Source organism: Pinus tabuliformis, chromosome 9 (assembly GCF_031772625.1).
Source record: "Pinus tabuliformis cultivar Carrire ecotype Pingquan chromosome 9, CPIR1, whole genome shotgun sequence".
In the NCBI taxonomy this organism is placed as follows: Eukaryota; Viridiplantae; Streptophyta; class Pinopsida; order Pinales; family Pinaceae; genus Pinus; species Pinus tabuliformis.
The window spans coordinates 1,341,401,563-1,341,425,590 of NC_142307.1; the positions used below are offsets into that span (position 1 = coordinate 1,341,401,563).

General features: G+C 42.7%; 1 protein-coding gene across 5 annotated transcripts in view; it reads left to right on the forward strand.

The window, feature by feature from the left end:
• Window positions 1–24,028, forward strand: part of LOC149153480 (uncharacterized) — a 421,588-nt gene that overhangs the window by 150,977 nt on the left and 246,583 nt on the right. For 4 of the 5 annotated variants that reach the window (XR_016262822.1, XM_089440522.1, XM_089440520.1 and 1 more), the window contains exon 6: window positions 14,366–14,453. The exons of the other annotated variant lie outside the window; for it this stretch is intronic. Coding sequence is in view for 3 of the 4 variants with exons in the window: in XM_089440522.1 (XP_089296648.1) it covers window positions 14,366–14,453 (88 nt within the window). In the remaining variant the exon portion in view is untranslated. The remainder of the gene's footprint in view (window positions 1–14,365; window positions 14,454–24,028) is intronic. 5 annotated transcript variants of the gene reach the window in all.

The window sequence follows — 24,028 nt, forward strand, 5'->3', positions numbered from 1 at the left end:
AAATATAGATAATAAATAATAATCACAATAATATGTAGTTAAAATAATAGCTAGTTAAACAAAGAGGCATGTCTCTACAGACATGACCATTCGTGAAAGGGTACTTACCTGGCTATATATACAAGGACCCTCACTCTCATTTGTAACATCATTCTTATTCATACGTTTTAATATATATTCTTGTATCCTCAATGGAGATTTACATATTCCAAGTCTTTTAGAGTATTTAACTTGAAGTACGAACTTTGTTCGTTCCACATCATTCATCTAAACAATGGATCCCACACAAGGTGAAATGTAGACTATCAACAAGACACCTGCTTCTTCCAAATAGAGGTGAATCTTCTTATAAAGATTCTAGTGAAGGATCTCGATGGTCCTCATTCTGCAAATGGTCCTTTCTAATAATGATAATGTATGATGACCTTTCTCTATCTTTTATCATGCTAGATGACTTTCTTTCAACCATATCTACTACTATTTCGGTTGTCTTTTCATGCCTTCAATGAAGATATCATGAGCTACTACCTTTCTATCACGATGACTGCTACAACCATGTAGACTTCTACTTCAACTATTCTTTCAAGCTTTTATGATAATGTCATCTCTATTTTAGGTCTAATGCATCTTGATACTTCCTATCATCTTCTATAACTAAAAAGAACTAAGTGAACGAGATTATCTCAGTCATAGTAGAGATCTTTCACTTCCTCCTTTAATTTCTTATTTTTAGGTTCTTCTGCTTCTTCGGTGATATGGGAATCATTTATTTCCTTTCTCTTCTTGTTGCCCTTCTTAAGTTTGGGACAATTCCTTTTGTAGTGCCCATATTCATTACACTCATAACATTGTATCTTTGACATATTAATCTTCTTCTTTTTTTGAGGACCAAACTTTCCTTTTCTCCTAGCCATGGCAGCATATGCTTGAACTTGTTTGTTTGATCCAACATTGCTCTTTGCCTTCAATCTAGTTTCTTCAATCTTACATAATGACCAAAGTTCACTAAATGGGTTGGCTTCCTTCTTTCCATAGATACTCGATACAAAGTTGCCCCATTCATTAGGCAGTGCATTGAGCACAATAGTGGTCATTTCTTTATCGGGCATTATTTCCCCTAACTCTTGTAGTTGATCTCTTATTTGTGACACCTTCATAAGGTATGAGGCTGTCCCTTCTTCCTTTGATACCTTCATCTTGTATAGCTCGATTCTCAAAGATATCACTTCACCTGCAGTGCTTACGGAAAACAATTCTACCAACTTTTCATAGATTTCTTTCGATGTCTCCATCTTTGCCACATAAGGGATGAGTGAATCCTTGATTGATTCTATAAGGAGTCTTCCCCTTTCATATACTTTGATAATGCTTGAGCTTGTTCTTGAGAAGGTTTCATGATGGAGCCCTTTACATATTCAACAACTTCATTCTTTATGAGGATCAAATCTATCCTCTTCTTCCATGCAAGGAAATTTGATGACCCATCCAATTTATTGCTTTCCTTGCAGAATGAAGTCATGTTGATAGTAGATTCAGACATAGATATAAGGATACTTGTTAAGTGAAGATGCTTCTTTGATGGTGATATCTTCAACTTGATTCCTTCTTGATTTTGATGATGATAAATGATGTTTGCTTCCTTGAAGATTGATCTGTTAATGAAAAAGGTATTACAAACTTTATGTGAATTCGTTTATGTTACTTAGTGCAACGGATCGAAAAGATTGCAAATAACATAAACACATAAACAAGTTGAAAACACATTCAAACACATCAACACAACAAAATTTAATAAAGGAGTTCACCAGACTTTCTGGCTACATCTCCTGGTCCTTTCGCTTCCAGTGCTGACCTCTTTATTTTGTCTTCAAATTGCTGTTACAGGTATGAGCTCGAAAACAGAGTCTCAAATAAGGAAATGGACCTCACCACTGCGTTCAGCTCGAAATTTCGAGTCAAACGAGTATAAACTCGACCATATTTGGCCACTGTGACCTCCAGACCCCCTGGAATGGTCCAAAACCACCTCTGTCCCTGCAAAACCACTCTCTATTTGGCAAAAACCACCTTTCCCTGCATAAAACCACCTCGGTCTGTGCACTGGTGGTATGGCGGGTTCGACACCTGCAATGTTTAAATAAAAATTAGTTCGGCTTTGTTTCAAGCCCGAACTATTGACATATTGGTTAGCGGAGGTATGCGAAGTCGTTTGTATATAAGGTTTTGGAAGGTCGAGGGTTCGAAACCCCCGCCCGACCATTCCACCGTTATACATTGGATATGCGATATGATATGTGTTGGCTCCGTTGTTCCGTTGGTTGATATGTGGTTCGTATGGTATGATATACCATATGTTGTTTGCATTTGCGGTGAATGTGGGATATATGCGATAACAATAAATCAAAGGTCCGGTGGTCGTGGGGTTGACCTCGACCGTCTGACCTTTTTCCGGCGAAAATCCCGACATCAAATAAATACAACTTCACCGCTTCTGTTACCAAGACCCAACGTAGCTCGTTCGGTGCGGTCCTCCGGCGAAAACTCGGCCACTCCGGGAGGTCAGGGGTTCAATCCTCCCTGATCCCCAAAATTTTGGAAATAACACTGCATTGGGCAAAATCCAGGTTGCCACGTGTCAGCACCGGATTGGCCCATATGAACCAATCACAAACTGCCACGTCACCTCCTCTGCTGACATCATCCAGGACCCGTGGCTCATTCCCGAGTTGACACGTGTCCCTGCTGACATAGGCGTTGACCGTTGACTTGGTTGACCTTTGACTTTTGACTTTTTGACTTTTGCCCTAAGTTTTCCCAAAAATTTGATTGGCTCTAACTTCTTCATCCAGACTCGGATTTACGCGCTGTTCACACTGTTGGAATCGTATCAACGAGCACTTCGACTTGATCCCACTTTCATCTGCATTTGAAGACTTTGATCCGGAGGCAAAACTAGATCCATTTTGGATCAAAGATGACAATACCTCTTCTTCTAGAGATGTCTTCTTCAAATATGCTTGAGATGTGATCCTTTCTTTAAAGAGAGGGAGATCACCTTGATTTCTTTGATAATGATTACTGAAACACTCCTTCTTACTTGCTTGGATGATAATGTAGAATGTGGAGGCTTCCCAAGGTGCTTCAAATGTAGAGTCCTTGTTTAATTGAGTGGAGGTAGGGTCCTTCTTGAAAGTAGAGTCTTTGAGGTCTTCTTCTTGATGGTGCTTTTAGATGGTATGATCCTTGTGATGCTCCTTAGATCCTTTCTTCAAGATGATGTGTAGTGTAGTCCTTTTTGATGCTTTGATGTCCTCTTTAATGTCTTGACTTTCTTGATACTCCTTTTGATGATCCTTTCTTCAAGCTTCCTTTCCCTGTCTTGTCACCTTAGCTTTGAAACCATGTTGAGAAATCTAGGGCAGCTAGATTAGGTGATTTTTCTTACTTTGATAACTGCTTGTGATGTATTTTTACTTAACTTGATTATAATTAGTGTTCTTATCATCAAACAACTACCAAACAATAAAGAACAATGAGACAAGAGGACACAAGATATAGGCTATCATCCAGGGCCAAAACCTCTCCTTTTGAGAGGAAAACCCACAAGAATTCTTCTCTTCTTATAGAACTTCAAACGACGAATTCCAAGACCTATGACTCTTGTCAAGGACCCCTCCAAGACTAAGTCAAAGTTTTCCTCTTCTTGCCAAGTTAAACCAAGTCAACCTTGCCTTGTAGCAACTGCATTTTCTCCTTCGACCTAGACTTCAGACCTACAACCTTGGACTGCAATTTCGACCTGCAATTCTCGGCCCCTGCTGCAAAAACCCTAGATGGCACGTGTGAGATTTTTATGGTGATTTTTCCCTCCTTTCTCCTTCGCTTGAGATGATTTCTTCTTCTTGGAAATTCGGTTTGCAAACTTAGACTTTTCCACCCCTGATTTCGGTCTCCTAAGGTAGCTGTAATTTCGGTCTTACTACTGCAATTGATGCCTTAGTTTACTCGCACGTGTGATGTGTAGATGACCCAAAAACAATCTCTTATTGCTTCGCGCTTCTTCCTTGGTTTCTTCTTTTCTTCGCTAGGTATTCTTTTCTCTTCTTATGCAACCTTGGACTGCGATTTCGACCTGCCATTCTCGGCCCCTGCTGCAGAAACCCTAGATGGCATGTGTGAGATTTTTATGGTGATTTTCCCCTCCTCTCTCCTTGGCTTGAGATGACTTCTTCTTCTTGGAAATTCGGCTTGCAAACTTAGACTTTTTCACACCTGGTTTCGGTCTCCTAAGGTAGTTGTAATTTTGGTCTTACTACTGCAATTGATGCCTTAGTTTACTCGCACGTGTGAGGTGTAGATGACCCAAAAACAATCTCTTAATGCTTCGCGCTTCTTCCTTGTTTTCTTCTTTTCTTTGCTAGGTATTCTTTTCTCTTCTTATGCTACAACGAAATTGCTTGCTTCACTTCCAAATGAGGTCGCGCTCTTCCTTATATAGGCTTCTTGTCACAACTTGCAAGTCGACTTGTCACTGTATCGAGGCCGAGTTGTCACTTGCTTAGGCCAACTTGTCTTGGAGGGTGTCTTTGACACAATTTTACTTATAATAATTCTTTTAAATATATACATGATGCCGAAATGGGTCTTCCATACATGATAATGACTCAATTGACTTGTTGACTCAATGACAAGCCCTACAAGCACTCAATGGGTGCTTGATCTATAAATCAAATAACCTTGAGCATGAAACCCATGTATCAAGAATGATAGTAACAAATTTATTTTTCTCTTTACATCAAATACATAAAATCATGATTACATATGTCATTATGAAGACCAAAACTAGTTACATATTGTAATATTCCTAATTAGTCATGGCTAATTGGAATATTCGATTTTGTTCAATTTTTTCCTTCTATAGTTATTTGTAAATAAAAAGTGAGGAAGGGGGGACATAACTCACTTTTAGAAATAAAAAGTCACTTCCTAGTAGCACAATGTTGTGACTTAAAGGGGAGCCAAGGGGGCCAAAGGGGGACGCAGAAATGGAGCCCACGCAGACACATGGAGGAACTACGCAGGAGGAAAGAAACACGTGGCAAGAGGGGAATCACGCAGGAGGAGGTGAGCCTTGGGATTGAGAGAGGCAAAGGCTATAAAAGAGAGAGGAGCCCCCTCATTTTGATCATTCAGTTATGTGCATTTTGAGCTAGTCGTTTCGACTTCTGAGCACGCTGGCTGTTTAGCTAGTCTGCAACACTGTTTAGTGCATTGAGTGTCTCCATTTAGAGATCTCACCCTTAGCCCCGGGGGACTTCGAGTGCCTGCTCGGGCAAGGTATTTCCTTTGGCATTTTAGCAGTAGTTTTATCAGCTTTTCAACAGCAGTTTCATCAGCGTTTTGGAGGACTGTGCAGCACTGAGAGAGGGACGCAGTTCTTTCTGGCAGCAGTGTTGGATTGGGGTTTTTGCAGGAGGATTTATGCTGGGTGATTGAGCAGGGGACCAACCCTTGCCTATTGGAGGATTTTCAGGCAGAGTTCAAGCAGAGTTTAGAGGAGTTTCCTTTAGTGGCAGCGTAGAGCATTGAGGAACTGCGCAGAACCCCAAGGGGGGTGATTTTCGGGGGTCGGCTATTCCAGGAGAGCTTTCTTGGTTTTTCTGGGTTTCTTGAGTACAGCCCGAATCCAGAGTCTCAGCTTTTTCCAAGGAGGGGAGCAACCCCAAATCATCATTAGTTTTCTAGCAGCAGCAACACAGTAGCAGTATCCACGCAGAGAGGCCATTCTTTGTTATTCTGAGAGTATTTCTTCACTTGCCTTGTGCAAGTCGAGGTGCCATCTTTTTGATCACCTCTTGTACTTATGTTATTGCTCAGTATAATAAAATGGCTTAGCATTTTACGTTGCATTTCTTGAGTATCTGCTTATATTTCCTATTTACATTATTATATGCTGTACCACAGTTATTTTGTCATTTTTGGTTATTTGCACGTATTTGGTTGGAGTTTTGCTGGGGTTTGACGAATTTTTTGGGTTAGGGATATTACAGTGGTATCAAAGCATAGATCTGGCTCAGCCTGTGGAGCTAGCAATCTATGACACTGGGGGAAAAACCCTACATCTGCTACAGAGGTTGGAGATACAGGGACACTGGGCATAGGTTGGAGAACACTTACGGAGAGGGAGACTGTGTTTCGGTGGTGGACGCAGAACAGGAGGAGCTTGTGGTGGACGCAGGATAGAGGGAGCCTATGGTGGACGCAGAGCAGGAGGATCCGATGGCAGATGATGACGGGAAGAGATTTGCGGATATGCTCCTTAAATCCGTACAAGATCTGTCGAGGCAGATTGAGGTGATGGGGCAGAGATTCACGGCAGTAGAGGCCAGACAGTGTGAGAGCCCACGGCTTTTTCAGGTTGGTGAGGGGTCGGGTGCATCCCACCATTTGCCAGAGCAGCGTGATACTGCGCAGCAGGTGGCCTCACATGCCCCTACACGCTTTACCATGCCCACTTTCTTAGGAGCAGACACGAGGGCCGTAGCTCAGCAAGAGGCAGAGCCCGGACATATGGACAATTATTTTGCAGAGTACCAGGCCTATGGGCAGGAGTTCAGGGAAGCCCTCTCATTCAGAGATTTTGTTCAGCTCCAGCGGGATAGCAGACCCCGCGACCATCACAAAGGGTACCGACATTACCATGATGGTGACACCCACTGTGCAGCGAGTAGATTCCACTTGCCTACGTTTGATGGTTCATCAAACAGTTCGACAAAGTCTTGGGTGGAGAAGCTGGACATTTATTTCCAGCTTAACCAGATGTCGGAGACAGAGGCCATCAAGGTGGCAACATTACATTTGGATGGTGAGGCCCAGGATTGGTGGTTTCATGGGATGGTTACACTAGGGCACTCCACAGTGACGACATATGCCAAGTTTACTAGGAGATTGATGGAGCGATTTGATCGGAGGGATCTAGAGCAGCATTTTGTTGAGCTGACAAGGCTCAAACAGACAGGGAGCCTAGAGACCTACATTGCATATTTCTTGAGGGTCTCTGTGATGGTGCCAGACCTATCCACGGCACGGAGGGTCTATATGTATGTTGAGGGGTTAGCAGAGCCACTTCGGGGTTTAGTCCGATCCACTAGACCAGCCACACTCCAGGACGCTATCAGCAGGACTCGGGACTTACAGGATGTCTTACCCAGGACCCGGACACCTTACCCCCAGAGACAGACTTTTCAGTCTAAGGGGAAGGATGTGAGGATTCCACCTCCAAAGGGGAATCCAGGACGAGTACAGCTGGACGATGATGCTAGGAGGGAGCTGAAGAAGAAGCGGTTGTGCTTCACTTGTCAGGAGCCATGGGCACCAGGACATAGATGTGCTGCTGGTAAAGCACATTTTATTGAGGTCTTCTCCGAGAGCAGTGGAGAAGAGGATGACGAGGATGATGTGGAGGCAGGAGATAGCCATGCCGTACAGGGACCTTTGCCACCTCCACCGCTAGCAGCAGGTGGTGCATCCTTTGCACCCACTGGAGGGGCCCTTGTAGCATTGCGAGGAGTCCCCAAGTATCTGACGCTACGCGTACGAGGGACAGTACGTGGCCAGCGAGTATCAGTTTTGGTGGACAGTGGGGCGACCCACAACTTCATTGATGCACAGATGGTTGAGCAGAGAGGTATTCAGACAGAGAGCTTAGATGGGTTTCCAGTCTTGGTCCCAGGAGATCAGACCATGATGTGTGCTTGTTATGTTCCAGAGCTTTCAGTGACGATGGGCACCTACACATTGACTGACCACTTTTTCGTGGTCGATATCCCGGACACCAACATGATACTAGGTGTTCAGTGGCTTATCACTCTAGGGAAGGTCACGATGGATTGGAAGACCCTACAGATGGAGTGGGATGATGAGAAGATAGGGAGGCATGAGAAGTTATGGGGACAACACACATATCCGCCTCAGACTGTTTCGGCTCATTGGATGGAGGCAGTCTTCCGAAAGGGAGACATAGAGTGGGCAGTGGAGCTGCGTGCATCAGAGGCAGGGACTACAGGGCAGACGATACATCCAGAGATACAGTCTATCCTTGATCGGTATGCCATAGTGTTTGGGGAGATTCCACCAGGACAACCACCAGATCGGGGGTTTGAGCACACCATCGAGCTTGAGCAGGGCATACAGGTCGTGATTACCACCCCTTATAGGCACCCCAAGGCCTATCGGGATGAGATTGAGCGGGCTATCCAGGAGTTGCTGGCTCTTGGGCATATTCGACCGAGCACGAGTCCTTTTGCTTCTTCTGTGGTGTTGGTGAAGAAGAAGGACGGTACATTGAGGATGTGCATTGACTACAGGGCCCTAAACAAAAAGACCCTGAAGAACAGGTACCCCATACCCAGGATCAATGAGGGGAGCACGTTTCTTCTCAAAGATTGATTTGAGATCTGGGTACCATCAGATTCGCGTGAGGGAGCAGGACATTCCCAAGACCGCCTTCAGGTGTCACTATGGGCACTTTGAGTTCTTGGTGATGCCTTTTGGGCTAACTAATGCCCCAGCTACATTTCAGTCCTGCATGAATCACATCTTCCGCAATCACTTGAGGAATTTTGTGTTGGTATTCTTCGATGATATTCTCATTTACAACAGGACTTGGGAGGAGCATCTCCAGCACATTGATACAGTATTGCATATCTTACAGCAGCAACAGTTCTATGCCAAACTCTCCAAGTGTGAGTTTGGGTTGACGGAGATGTTGTATCTGGGACACATCATAGGGGTGGACGGAGTGAGGGTCCACGAGGAGAAGATTAGGGCCATCAGAGAATGGCTGGAGCCAAGGAACGTGACGGAACTTCGAGGATTCATCGACTTTTGTACTTATTACCGGAAGTTCGTCAAAGGTTTTTCACAGCTCGCTGCACCCCTGATAGATTTGACAAGGAAGGGGGCATTCAGTTGGTCGGATCCAGCGCAGCGAGCCTTTAGCAGGCTCAAGGAGGTCATGAGTAGCTGCCCAGTGCTTGCGTTGCCAGATTTTACGTAGCCATTTGTTCTGGAATGTGATGCGTCGGGAGAGGGGATCGACGCAGTATTGATGCAGGGAGGTCACCCTATAGCCTTTGAGAGCCGGAAGCTCCTTCCGCACGAGAGGTTGTATTCCATATACGACAAGGAGATGTTGGCCATCATGCATGCATTGGCTAAGTACCGACAGTATTTGGTGGGTAACAGGTTCAGGGTGAGGACTGATCACAACAGCCTCAAGTTCTTTTTGGAGCAGAAGCAGCTACAGGAGAGGCAGCAGAAGTGGATCAGTAAGATCCAAGCATATGACTTTGACATTGAGTATGTCAAGGGTAAGAACAACGTGGTAGCAGATGCCCTTTCACGTAGACCAGCCACGTTGTCTCTTATGAGCTTGGATACAGATTGGAGGGCTCGACTCTTAGTAGAGTACTCCAAGGATAGGTTTGCATGTGAGGTTCTGGATGGGCAGGTGGCAGATGACAGGTACAGGGTGGTCGATGAGATCATCTATTACAGGGACCGGATCTTCTTAACTGAGGGGTATCAGCGCAAGAAGAAGATACTCCAGGCATCACATGATTCACCTTTGGCAAGACATCAGGGGTTTACCAAAACCTACAGGTCCATTAGAGAGAGGTTCTCATGGAAGGGCCTCAAGGAGGACGTACTCTAGCACATCCGGGAGTGCGATGTTTGCCAAAGGAACAAGGGAGAGATGAGCCATCCCGCGGGTTTGTTGCAGCCTCTTCCCATTCCGGAGGGGAAATGGGAGAGTATTTCGATGGACTTCATCATAGGGTTGCCCATGGTACAGGGCAAGGATTGTATCTTTGTCGTCGTTGATCGACTGACAAAGTACGCACATTTTTTTGCCATATCCGCACACTATACAACAGCACAGGTGGCCGAACTATTCTTCAGAGAGATCTTCAGGCTACACGGTCTTCCTAAGACTATCGTCAGTGATAGGGACAGTCGTTTCATGGGCGGATTTTGGCAGGAGCTTTTCCGGTTGGTGGGGACGGAGTTGACACCGAGTACCAGTTATCACCCATAGATGGACGGGCAGACAAAGATAGTTAACAAGTGGCTAGAGGGCTACTTGCGTAACTATGTCAGTGGGCAGCAGCGAGCATGGCTGAGGTGGCTGCATCTGGGGGAGTACTGCTACAATACTTCACATCACAATACCATTGGTATGTCACCATTTTATGCCTTATATGGGTATCATTCTTTATCTTTTGTTGATGTGATCTTTGGTGATAGCAGGGCTCCTAGAGCCAAGATTTGGATCCAAGAGAGTCAGGATATCCTCTGAGCTCTCAAGGATAACATGGCTACAGCACAGAACCAGCAGAAGCTGTATGCCGACAGGGGTCGGGTGGAGAGGCAGTTCGAGGTAGGGGACATGGTCTACCTATGATTACAGCCATACCGACAGTTGTCACTGAAGCAGAAGGGGGCTGAGAAGCTCAAGCCCCACTTTTATGGGCCATACAGGGTGATATGCAGGATTGGACAGGTTGCATATGAGTTGGAGCTACCCCAAGGCAGCAAGATTCATAACATTTTTCATGTATCATGCTTGAAGAAGGCATTGGGGCAGCAGGTGACAGTGACAGATGAGCTACCGCCCATGGATGATGAGGGGCATTTGGTATTGCAGCTGGAGGCTATCATTGACACCAGGGAGAGGCAGCTGCGGAGCAGGACGGTCCAGGAATTCTTGGTGAGGTGGAAGAATTTTCCGGATGAGGATGCCACTTGGGAGAGTGAGAAGATCTTACAGCATCCATCACTTCAGTTGCTTGAGGACAAGCAACATTTTCCCGGGGGAGGCTGTAATATTCCTAATTAGCCATGGCTAATTGGAATATTCGATTTTTTCCTTCTATAGTTATTTGTAAATAAAAAGTGAGGAAGGGGGACATAAATCACTTTTAGAAATAAAAAGTCACTTCCTAGTAGCACAACGTTGTGACATAAAGGGGAGCCAAGGGGGCCAAAGGGGGACGCAGAAATGGAGCCCACGCAGACACATGGAGGAACTGCGTAGGAGGAAAGAAACACGTGGCAAGAGGGGAATCACGCAGGAGGAGGTGAGCCTTGGGATTGAGAGAGGCAAAGGCTATAAAAGAGACATGAGCCCCCTCATTTTGATCATTCAGTTATGTGCATTTTAAGCTAGTCATTTCGACTTCTTAGCATGTTGGCTATTTAGCTGGTCTGCAGCATTGTTTAGTGCATTGAGTGTCTCTGTTTGGAGATCTCACCCTTAGCCTCGGGGGACTTCGAGTGCCTGCTCCGGCAAGGTGTTTCCTTTGGCATTTCAGCAATAGTTTTATCAGCTTTTTTGCAGTAGTTTCATCAGCGTTTTGGAGGACTTCGTAGCACTGAGAGAGGGACGCAGTTCTTTCTGGCAACAATGTTGGATTGGGGTTTTTGCAGGAGGATTTATGCTGGGTGATTGAGCAGGGGACCAGCCCTTGCCTATTGGAGGATTTTCAGGCAGAGTTCAGGCAAAGTTTAGAGGAGTTTCCTTCAGTGGAAGTGCAGAGCATTGAGGAACTGTGTAGAACCCCAAGGGGGGTGATTTTCGAGGGTCGGCTATTCCATGAGAGCTTTCTGGGTTTTTCTGGGTTTCTTGAGTAGAGCCCGAATCCAGAGTTTCAGCTTTTTCCAAGGAGGGGAGCAACCCCAAATCATCATTAGTTTTCTAGCAGCAGCAACAACACAGTAGCAGTATCCATGCAGAGTGGCCATTCTTTGTTATTCTGAGAGTATTTCTTCACTTGCTTTGTGCAAGTCGAGGCGCCATCTTTCTAATCACCTCCTGTACTTATCTTATTGCTCAGTATAATAAAATGGCTTAGCATTTTACGCTGCTTTTCTTGAGTATCTGCTTATATTTCCTATTTACATTTATTATATGCTGTGCCACAGTTATTTTGTCATTTTGGTTATTTGCATGTATTTGGTTGGAGTTTTGCTGGGGTTTGAGGAATTTTCCGGGTTAGGGATATTACACATATTTTAACATCATGCATATTAAATTCTACTTTTTTTCACTACATTGTTGTTTTTATTGGCATATATATTCAGTTGTACTATGCTCTGGAGGTTGGCCTTGAGGGCTACCGCATCTGCTTATCTAGTGGTTGAGATTTCCCGATGGCTTTTTTGCTTTTTTTAACCATTTGGTTTCTGTGGTCTTTGAAGAGCATGTGAGGTTAATTTGTGTGATTTGGTGCATTATTTGGGCACAGGACCTAGTACAAGGAAGAACCCCAGTTTAGTGTTTCAATCTCAATGTGATTAAAATTTGATTGGAAGATTTTTGTATAGTTTGTCTCACTTCAGAATGCTTTGTTTATGATGCTCTTAACTACTGTTTTTTCCATTGTGTTAATTTTAGGTATGTTCTATGATTAGAGCAATTAAGTTCAATTTTTCATATTTGCCCAATGTCAATATTCAGATTAACAATCACATCAGCATGATAGTAAAGTGCAGATAGAACATAAACATAAATAGTAGAAGTCAAGCCAAGACAAGAGGACACAAGATGTGGCACCAGCCAGGGACAAACCCCAATGTGGGGAAACCCTTGATCAATTATTCTTATATTCTTCAATAGTTCAGCAGAGAGAGAGATAGTACAAATATACAAATCTGATATTTATGACCGCAGGAGAAAGTCCATCATTCTGCTAATGATGACTGTTCAAAGATGCAGCCCTGAATCCAATCACAAAGAGTTCTGAAGCAAAAAATCCTTTGAGGAGATCATCAAACTAATGGCCCTTCACATAACACTGATGCAACATTCCTCTGATTGCTAGCTGCTCCTGCAATTCTGGTTAGGGCACAATATGCAGCCCTAAACTCCCTTGACTGTGATGAATTGCTGATCTGATAAGGGTACTTGAAGTAGTCCAAAACTTCCTTCACAATCTCCAAACAGTCCTAAGAGAGCAGCCCTAAGAAATCCTTGCTATGGTGCTACGGCCTGTGGCCTAGCACATAGCAATACTGTAGTAAATGTCCTCAAAACAGTTACACAAACATCATCAACGCATCAGTATATAAGCACCCAATCTGCATATGAAACCAGCCCTACGTAGATCTGATCTAAGTCTGAGGGCAGACTTCTTCAAGACACAGCCTCACCTTATGACTGTGGCTTTCACTCCTTGCAAGCAGTCTTTAATCCATACCTGGAATAGCCTCTATCACTGTTCTGTCACCTACAGCAATGTGCTGTCATCTACAGCAATGTGCTATCACCTACATCAATCTGGCCATGATTCTTTCACGCTTCTTGTTGTGCTGGGGCTTCCTTTGACTGTGGCTAAGGTCCCTTTGGCTGCAGCTAGGGTCCCCTTGACTGCGGCTAGGGTCTCTCCTTCTCTGGCTGCAGATTAGTGACCCTAACGTCCCTTCTTTGCTGCAGATGAGTGACTTCCTTTGATCTGCGGATTAGGCTCCTTTAGATCTCGTTTAGGCGTCCTTTACTGACTGCGGATTTAGGGCTCTCTAGACAGCAGATTAAGGTCTCCTTTAGCTGCGTTTGAGGGTCTCCTTTGACAGAGGATTAAGGGTCCTCTTGACCTGCAGCTAGGGCACTTTAGGACTGCGTATTATGGCTCCTCAATAGCTGCGGATCTGGCCTTACCCTTGCACGGATAGGAGCCTTCCTTTGCTGCGGATTAGGCCTGCGTATGAGGCCTCCTTGACTGCGGCCAGATCTCCTTCAACTGTGTCTAGGGCACCTTGTCTTGCTGCGTCTAGAACCCTTCCTTCACTGTGTCTAGGGCTTCTCCCTCTTGACCTCTCTAGCCACCAAACCCAAACGAGTGGAGAGAGATCATAAGAGTAGTGAGTGTGTCTCAAATGATTTGAAGACTCTTCTATTTATAATGCCACATTGAGGTTGAGCTGGGGTAATTTGCATGCTGTCCGACCTTGACAAATTGTCAAATAACACAATTAAATTCACATCTCCATAAATACATGTCGGAATCAGATGATTTTTAAATCAATCCTACACCTCTCAAAGAGAGGAATTCAAGAAAAATATCAGCTGCCATAAATAAGATGACCCACATGGAGTTTGGTCCTAGTTGCCAATTTTAACACATTGCAAGCAAACATTTGATACGTGCATGTATTCCCTTCTATAGTTTCTGAACATGGATTTACTTTATAGAATATTTACATATTGATGAATTGAAATAGACAGATTTTCAGTTTAAATCCTTGCTAGACTGTAGGAATACATTTAGGATCCTTAAGAATTCTGTAATGGATGGAGCTCTTGCAGGCTGTGAATTGGTATGGTTCCTTTTATGAAATGATAGAGGCAGAGAGTATAGGGAATGTTCTTCCTGGTATCAAAACAGTCAAGGAAGGTACTATACCATCCTATATAGAAAGAACATAGCAACATCAATTTGAATATTTTAACTTTCTATCCAAAGGATCCACTATCTTTTTACATGCTTATTCTACTCATTAAAAATGGACATTACGTACTTTGAATATATATGTGCAAGTTTCCTTGTAAGATGACAATTTGGAAAGTACATTTTTTGACATTAAATTTTTAGAAACCAGGAAGAAACTTAAATGGTGGGTATTTACTCATAAATGTTTTGGTCCTAGTAGACTTTGTGACTGCATGCCAAATTTCTACCTTTTTGGAATTAAACCCTACTCTATTGAGTTTCTATCAATTCCAATGCTATTTGACAACAAATTTTGTAAGATGGGACTTCAAATGATCTCTTATTTTGTGTATTTTAACATGTTTATTTATTGAACAATTGATTTTAATATGTGGTAATAGGCAAGAAGATTGGTAAATAGGTAATCTACAACTGTGGCAACACTATGTTCATGGCTTATTGTGTGTGATTTGGACAAGCATATCTCTTATGATTAGTGTGTTACTAGAAGAAAGACAAGGAGCAGCATGTAGCACCATTTTCTCCATTAGTGGCACCAATAACTTTGTCAGTTGTGGCTTGGATTGTTGACTAAGGTTTGACTGTAACAGATTGTTACAGATCTGCCATTTCTATGATACAGGTAGGCAGTTTTAGTGTATTCACTTATAACCTCTGTTTTGACTCTTTTCATTCTTATTTTTCTCCCTTTGTGCTTCCTTTTATCTCTCAAACTCTGTCCTAGGAGGAAAAGTCTTTAACTTCAATTGGAGAGCCTAGAGGAACAATAGGCAAGCTACTCACTCTCACCACAGTAGCCTTGCCCCACATATCAGACTAGGAAATTAAGCTACCCTAGCCTGAGGGGTTAATCCCTATGGGTCAATCTAGCTAAATCGTTGAGTGATAAGCTGGGAGCTAATCTAGCTAAGATTGGTTATATATGTTAATCGAACAATCACTTAGAAGATAAAGAAATAAGGTATGCGTAATGATTACTTAACATATCGGATGAGGTAAGGTTTAACAATGAATCTTGTGTTGAGATTGCTAGAAATAAATGCTCAATGATCAATTATTTGCCTTAAAGACAGATAAACATTCATCCTGTAAAGGTCATATCGATGTAAAGTTGAATCAGATTTCAGATTACTAAGCTATTTTGTATAGGCCACAAGATCATCCATTATTCTTGTTCAACAGGAATAAAGGTATCAAAGCATTGAAGTATTGTTTCCAGGTTCTCAGAGATAAGTTCCAACCAGTTACACTTATCACAAACTGACAATTGGATGGACTGCTCATTAAGTGACGTGGATAAGTCATGGATTGAATTGAAAATTCAAGAAGAAAATGCTAAAGTAGACCATCCATATGGTTTTTGTAAATGGATTTTACTTGGTTGAACTTGAGACTTGAGAGATAATGCCATCCACATGTTTGCAAGATTAAGCAAAATTGAAATCGTGTTTCATGAGCCATGTAGTATAGGTTATTGATTAAAGTCCATCCTCAGACCCACTAATGTAGTAGATATAAAGCAGCAAAGTTAAGTGCAAAAACCAATTTAAAATATCAGCCCAAGGCCCTTAAACATTTATCTGAGTGAAAAAATTGCCTGTTCTGAACCAATAAATCAATATTTGAGATTCAACTAGTAGGGCAGATCGATTTCAGATAGACATATTTCTTGAACTCAACCTCCTACCAAAAATCCAACTTCACCGCAAATTTGAAATGGTTAGCTCAATAAGAACTTCCAATAGGTAAGCCCAGATTTGAAAATGAAAGACATTAAACGCTAGGCTGCAAGTAAACAAAAATTAAAGGAGGAAAATTTAGATGAGATGGTTGAGATATGAAAAGAAGCCCTAGATGTTACCATTGGGCATGGAGTCCTAGCAAATTCGTTGAATGTATATCTTTTACCTTAATTGTTGAGGTCTCCATGCATCTCTTTGCTGAATGCATGTTGAGCATCAAGCTAAGATATTTCTGGACTACACAAAAGTCATAGGGAGGCTAAACTAGCAGTAGAATCAACCCAAGTATTGCAAACCTTAAAAAATTTCAAAGCATTAGTTTAGGGTAGGAAATTAAAACCGTATGGTATTCAATTCCAATATTAAGACCTAGCTTCAAAATGTACAAAGAAATAACATAGAGATACCTCCTACTTTATTTGCATTTGCTAGCATGCAATAGCTATTTCCTCAGTGAGATTTGTATGCCAAATTATTTCTATGATTGACCTAGGACATAATATTAAAGCAAACAGAGAAGAAAACACATCAATGTTGAGCCAATAAGTCCTTTTATTCCATCTCCAACCATGTGAAATGAGAGTGACACCCTCCTTAAATAGGTATAGGTCTCCTCAAAAGCATATATAGAAAACCATGAGCTACAATGAAACAATGTGCCCATACCATGGGGTAGCATAAAATCATGAGCCAATACCATGTCTTGAGTGAAAACCACATTAAAAAACCACTATAAGCTACAACAAACTCCTAAAAGTGAGGGTGCTTCCATAAAGTGAGCTAATCACCAACTCACACATGTGAGGTCAAAGAGGAGAGAGAACAAATGCACCCTTCCTATAATTGAGATAATAACATTCTTGTGGCACATGTGAGGTCAAATGTGTTGGAAATAATAGTGAGAGGGGGGGTGAATCAGTATTAGTCAAGTCAATAATCTTTTTCTTTTCATACTCAAATTTATATACGCTACTTCCATGTGGGTAACCCGTGTGTACACGCAACTGTGTTTAAGGAAACAAGCATATATCCAGCAAACTAATGATTCAGTTAATTTATCATATGTTGAGCTTTAATATGTGCATCAGTACTTTATTAAACATTAAACAGTAACCATATGCAATTAATAACAGAGTGAACCATCACACATGAACACCAAGATTTAAGGTGGAAACCCAATGTGGGTGAAAACCACCTGCTGCTGTCGTCTTTGTCTTCTTTTAATAATAAGAAAATCTGTTTACAACATTGTACTGGTGCAGACTCATACCAGTACACAGGCTTCTACTTCTCTCGTTCTCCAGCTTTTACTGGAAGGGAGCTACAACCCCCTAGCTCTTGTACTAGCCGATATGTTTACTAGGACGTAGGCATCGACCTACAGAAGGCTACAGACTTCTCTCTTCCTCCTGGGACCACGTTTCATAAATTTTCAGACTGGATGCTCCTGGTACATAACAATACACATGAAGGCCTCGTTTCATCTAATTTTCATACTGGACCCATTATCAACATTGAAGTTCAAAATCAATCACCATTGCACTACAACCATCAAATACATCTGCATTAACCAATCATTGAAACTCAATCATTCATCTCTGAATCACACATAACTAAATCACTGAAAGCCCATCGTCACTGAAGCAAATCACAATCAATCAATCTGAACATTCAGTATACTGTCATCAAACTGCAGTCACCAGAACACAGAGCAGAACCTAGAATTCTACAACAACAGTTAGATCCACCTGTAACTTCAAATATCATATTACATAATGTATACACTACTTAGATGTGTTGAACTAGCGTGTATACACACTTTTATCAAAGCCAACCAGCGTATATGTCTGTAAATATTAATTCATAATTTTGCAGCTATTCCAGACTTCAGTCATACCCAGATCATAACATTTACAGAACAACACATGCGTCAGTATTCAGATCTAGAATAAACATGATCAAACCATATAAAGATAGTTCATTTCAAGCCTTAAGATCCCGATCCATCATTAGATCTTATCCTCCATCAACCGCTAAGGTTCCTCCTTGGTTCAGATCAAACAAAGCACCATAAGCTGATAACCTACATACTGGATCTCACACTTCATCAGATATTCAATACTTGCACCCCTGGCCTAATGATCTTCTCCTCCTTTTATAGTTTTAGGCCTTTCTCAATACCATGGACCAAAACCCCTTAGGACCAATACCTTGGACCAATACCATGGATCAAAATACCATGGACCAAATACCTCGGACCAAAAACTTAGTTTTCCAAGATATACGCGCTTTTCCTTCTGTGAAAGTGCGTGTGTACGTTATATGCTCCTTTTGTTCTGTTAACCTGCATGTATACACAACTTGGTCAAGGTGAACCTGCGTATACCTCTCTTTCTTCATTCTTTGTAGTATGAACTGTAATTCTTTGCTGTTGTCATGCTGTACTGTGATCTTTCATCTGAGTGAGTTGCCTTCTGAATTGATTCCTTGAAACTGCCTTGCATTTCATCACATCTGTAAACACAACTGTCATGCATTCTGTCACATCTGATATCTCTTCTGTAGATTCATCTAGTTACCATATACAAGTGAGTTGTTCTGCTACAAGTGGGTTGCCATCAAGTAAAACACATGCATATGCCAACAATCTCTCCCTTTGGACTTGATGGCAACCATGTTGGTGTTGATTACTGCAAGCTGTAGAAACTATTAGAGATAACAAGCAACACCAAAATACTCTCCCCCTTTGACATCAAGGGCAAAGGGTGGACAAGATAATCTCCCCCTTTGATATCAAGAGCAAAGGGCTGACCAAAATGAAGACTTTCATATTTGAATAGCTGAACATAAATATTGATCATGCTCCCCCTAAGCACATGCTGAATTCTCTGATTAAACTCCCCCTTTGTACATGCTGAGATGCACTATATTTTCCAAAAGAATAACATGACTCTATAACTCAACTAAGTGAGGATGACCTTCCTATCACCAATGACTCATACATTCATCTATGTCCCAACCAAGTGGGGTTATACCAAATTTTATTCATCCACCCAACCAAGTGGGGATATACATGACTGAAATATATCAATTATTACATCATCCTTCCCATGCATAGTGGGGTTACAAATTACATCATATTTTTAATGGGTTCCTAAGTCTAAACTTAGGAAAATAAAAATATTAATGGGTATTAATATAAAACTAGGATAGAAGGTTTTACATGACATGGATCAAGCCAAACCTAATCTTAGCCGTTGATTAGAGATGTAATCTCGGCCATTGAAGACTCAACAGGAAAAGTATAAGAGGAGGCTTGAGGGTCAGTTGGAGATACACCAGAGTGATCAGTTAGTTCGATTTTCTAGAGCAGGGTTTGCTAAGAGAAATCGAATTAGTGATCAAAGTTGCAGCGAAGGGTAGTGAGTGCAGAGCAGAGAGGCAGAGATAGTGCCGGAAGACCAATGCAGAGGCAGAGAGGCAGAAGCAGAGCCAGAAGGAGCCACACAGAGGCCAGAGTGACTGCGTAGAGGGCCAGAGGGCCTGCGTGAGTGGCGTAGAAGCTGTAGAGGTGACGCAGAGGCCTGGAGAGGATGTGTAGAGCCTCAGAGGGCTGATGCTGAGCTTCAGAGAGACGTTGGAGAGAGTTTTGTGGAACAGACTTTCAGAATATCTGCTTTGGAAGAGAGGTATTACTGCCAGATAGATTTCTCTATCAGGTGAGCTAGTTTGGCACCCAATTGTACTAAAGAAAAGCTGCTTAATAATAAAACCCTCAGAACTTCTGCACCAGTTTTCCCAAGTTGAGTTTTTCCGGGGACGTTTGTACAAAAATAACGGTGTCCCTTGTGTGTTTGTCTATTTCTTTCAGTTGATGATATGTGGATGGTTGAGACTGCATTGTGTTTATTTCAATATTTATATTGTTAAATAACTTGTTCAGTAATTAAACAAGTAGGATAAATAAACCAGATAGTGTAGGAAAATTTCTAACGGGTTAGACTTAGAAATTTCAACATTACCTGATCCTTGACCCCATCAAGGATTATGCACTTTGCCTTCGCCATTGCATCCTCATACCTTTCATTATCAGCTGGGTCGACTGGGATAGCGACGGTTCTCAAGGCGAAGCCCTTGATGCATTGTCTATCCAGAATAGACAGGATCCTGGCCTTCCCGATGACAAAGTTGGAGGCCCCGTCCAACCTGTCCTCATCCCTCAGTCCGTTCATTGCCATCTCAGCTCTTTTTCTGGACTCCCTTTGAGCCTCGACTTCCCTATTGGAAGTTCTCTCCTAGACTCCCTCTGAGTCTCAATTTCCCTGCTGGAAATATTCCCGCCAACTGTCGCTCCGCTCCTCTTTGTAACTGCAACTCGGATCTGGATTTCTTGGCTAGAAATCCGTCAAGGCAGCGACTCCCTCTACCTTGGTTCTGTCTCGTTAGGTACTGTTTTGCTCCGACAGCAACAACACCCGACCAGCTTCCCAATCCACCATTTGCCCACAGCTTCCTAGGCCCCAACAACTGAAGAAACTAAGCCTCTCAGCTCTGCGCAATCCCGACAAGGCTAAGTCGCTCCTCTGGCCAACTGCGTCAAGCCTACCTGGCTGAGTAGGATGACATGGCTCTTCGTGAGCCTCTTCTGTCTCTCTCTGCCTCTGCGCTGGCCCTCTCTTTGGCTTGAAATGATGACGTAGACCCTTTGCGTCACTCCTCTGTTGCTTTTTGCTTAGGAGCAGCTTTGTCTCTCGGGATAGCTGCTACTGTTGCAAATATCTCTGATTACACTAGTGCCTTCAGTCCTCCTGTGATCTACAATGGTCTAATACCATGTTGAAATTTCTAAGTCTGACATGTCAGAAATTCCTACTGCATTATTTGGTTTATCTCACCTAGTTGTTTATTCCTTAACACGTTATTTAACCATATAAATACTGAAAATAAACAAAAATGCAGTTTCAACTCATATACAGATCATCAATTGAAATAATAAACAAACACACAAGGGACACCGTTATTTTTGGACAATCATCCTTGGAAGAACCCAACTTGGGAAAACCGGTGCAACAATTCTGAGGGTTTTATTATTAAGCAGCTTTCTTGAGTACAACTAGGGTGCCAAACTGGCTCACCCAATAGAGATTTCTACACGGCAATAATACCTCTTCTCGAAAGCAGATATTTAGCTTTTCAGCACTAGTCTGCCCCACGAAAATCCTTCTGGTGCTTCTCCAAGGCTCTGAGTCAGCCCTGCTAGCCTTTGCGTAGCTCTGGAACCCTCTGCATCAGCCCTCTGCTTCTCTGCGTCAGCTCTCTAGCCTTTTGCGTCACCCACATAGGCCCCTCAACCTCTGCGCAGTCTCTGGCTGCCTCTATGTGGTTCTTGTTGGCTCTGCATAGCCTCCTCAATCACTGCGCTGGTCCTTTGGCAATATCTCTGCCTCTCTGCTATGTACTCACTGCCCCTCGCTGCAACTCAGATCACTTGTTATATTTCTCTCAACAAACCCCGCTCAAGAAAATCGAACTGATTGATCAATCTTGGTGTATCTCCAATTGACCCTTAAGCCTCCTCTTATACTTTTCCTGTTGTGTCTTCAGCGACCGAGATTAAGTCTCTAATCAACGACTAAGATTAGATTTGGCTTGATCCATGTCATTTAGAACATTCTCACCCAGTTTTATATTAATACCTATTAATATTTTAATTTTCCTAAGTTTAGACTTAGGAACTCCATTACAAATATTAATTATTTTAATATCTCTCTAACCGGGTGGAATTTCCCCAAACCATTTCTGGGTCTTGGAGATCTCATGTACTTTAGCCACTCCACCAATTTTCATGGCTAGAGCACATCCGATGCTACCACAAATCAACACAGGATGTTGATGTTGCAAGAAGCTGATGTCATGATGAAAGGTCATCATAAAAAGGTAACTTTGATTTGATGTTCATTTGGTTTTTGAACAACATTTGGTTGGGTTGAAACAGGGCTACCAAAAGGGAGTTGTAGATGTCACCTACAACGAGTACTCATGAGAAGGGATGGAAGAGCCTGAAAGAAACCTGACTTGGAAGAGGTAGCTGTATGAAGGATAGCCAGATGTGAACTAGAAGATCACTTTCCGAGGAAGAGAAGGATGATATGACTATTGTTCTTGTTGAAAAGAAAGTGATGTAGAACATGGTTGATGCCCTATGAAAAAGTTATGATGAAGAAGATGAATTTCATGACATGATGCAGAAAGAGGAGCCCTACAGCAACTGATAGTACCATGATCTCCACCAAAGAGCAGACAACTGTTGTTGGAAACAAGTTGTAATATCCCTAAGGAAAATTAGCAGTAAATATGCAAAGCAAAATAGACAAATACACCATGAAATCAAAACAAACCATGAGACCATGAAATTGGCATCTAAATTGCATTGTCTACTCATTTTATTAAATGGAAAGAGGTGTACAACAAGGTGCTAGAATGTGTGCACCTGGGCTTGCTCTAGGCAAGCTAGCAAAGCCCAAAATGAACAATGAAACACCCTCCTCCAATTTGTTGCTAATTCGGCCCAAGTGCTGTGCTGTAAATGCCCATAAAGGTGTTGTTGTCTGAAATGATCTGCTGTTAGCCTTCCCTGCTGCTCAGAAAATTCCGGAAATTAATCCCGATGTCTACTTAAGAAACCCATAATAACCCACGAAGGGTTTGGCCAAAGCTTGACCCCGAAATTTTGACCCTTTTGGGCTTGACTGGCTCTCTTGCTGGGTAAATTGACCCAGTGGAATATTCTGCTGTTGAATGCCCCAAAAAGGTTTGCAAACCATGTTAGAAGGCTTCCGAAGCCTTCCCACCAAATTTCCTCCTCAAACTCCCCTATCTCCACAACTTCCCCGAGTGCTTCTAGCTATGACTGGGCAGTCCCTGTGCTACTGTGATTCTCCCTGCTGTTGTAACTCGATTCCTTATTGCTGGTACGAGTTGGGATGAAGTATAACTCCCTCCTAGGGTTGGCACTCGAAGTCCACCGAAGCAAGGGCTGGGATTTCCGCTCGGAAACGCCCGGTGTGCTAAACAACACATACAGACTTGGCTCATTGCTCAAGCGTGCTTTTGTCAAAAAAGACATTCTGAAAATGATAGATGATGAGAAAAAATGAGAGCCTCTCCTTCCTTTTATCAATTTTCCTCCAAGGCTACCCATGTGGGCCCGCATCAAAATTTCCCTCACCTTTTTCGCACCAATGAGAGCGTACTCTCCATGTGGGTCCGCATCAAAATTTCCCTCACCTTTTTCGCACCAATGAGAGCGTACTCTCCATGTGGGCCCAAAATCCTTTGTGGTGGACCCCACACTCCACCAAAGCCGCAATCTTTTTATCGAACTTTAAAGTGGGGGGTGCTTCTTATGCCAAAAATCAAATGTGGGTCCCCTAGGCCCACTTCTCCTAAGTGAAACAATGCAATACACCAAAATTGAGCAAAATCCGATATTCACTTAATGAAACACTAAGTAGGAAAATCACAATCCTCCCCGCCAAAATGTTGCTTGTCCTCAAACAACTGCAAAGAAGGATGTTGTAGTATCTGTTTCCCCTCCCAGGTGGCATCCTCATCCGGTAGATTCCTCCATCGGATCAAAAACTCCCTTATGACTCTGTTACACAGATGTCTCTCCCTGGTATCCAAAATAGCCTCCAATTCCAGTGCTAAATGCCCCTCATCGTCCATAGGGGGTAACTCCATGGCAGCTGTAACCTGCTGTCGCAGTGCCTTCTT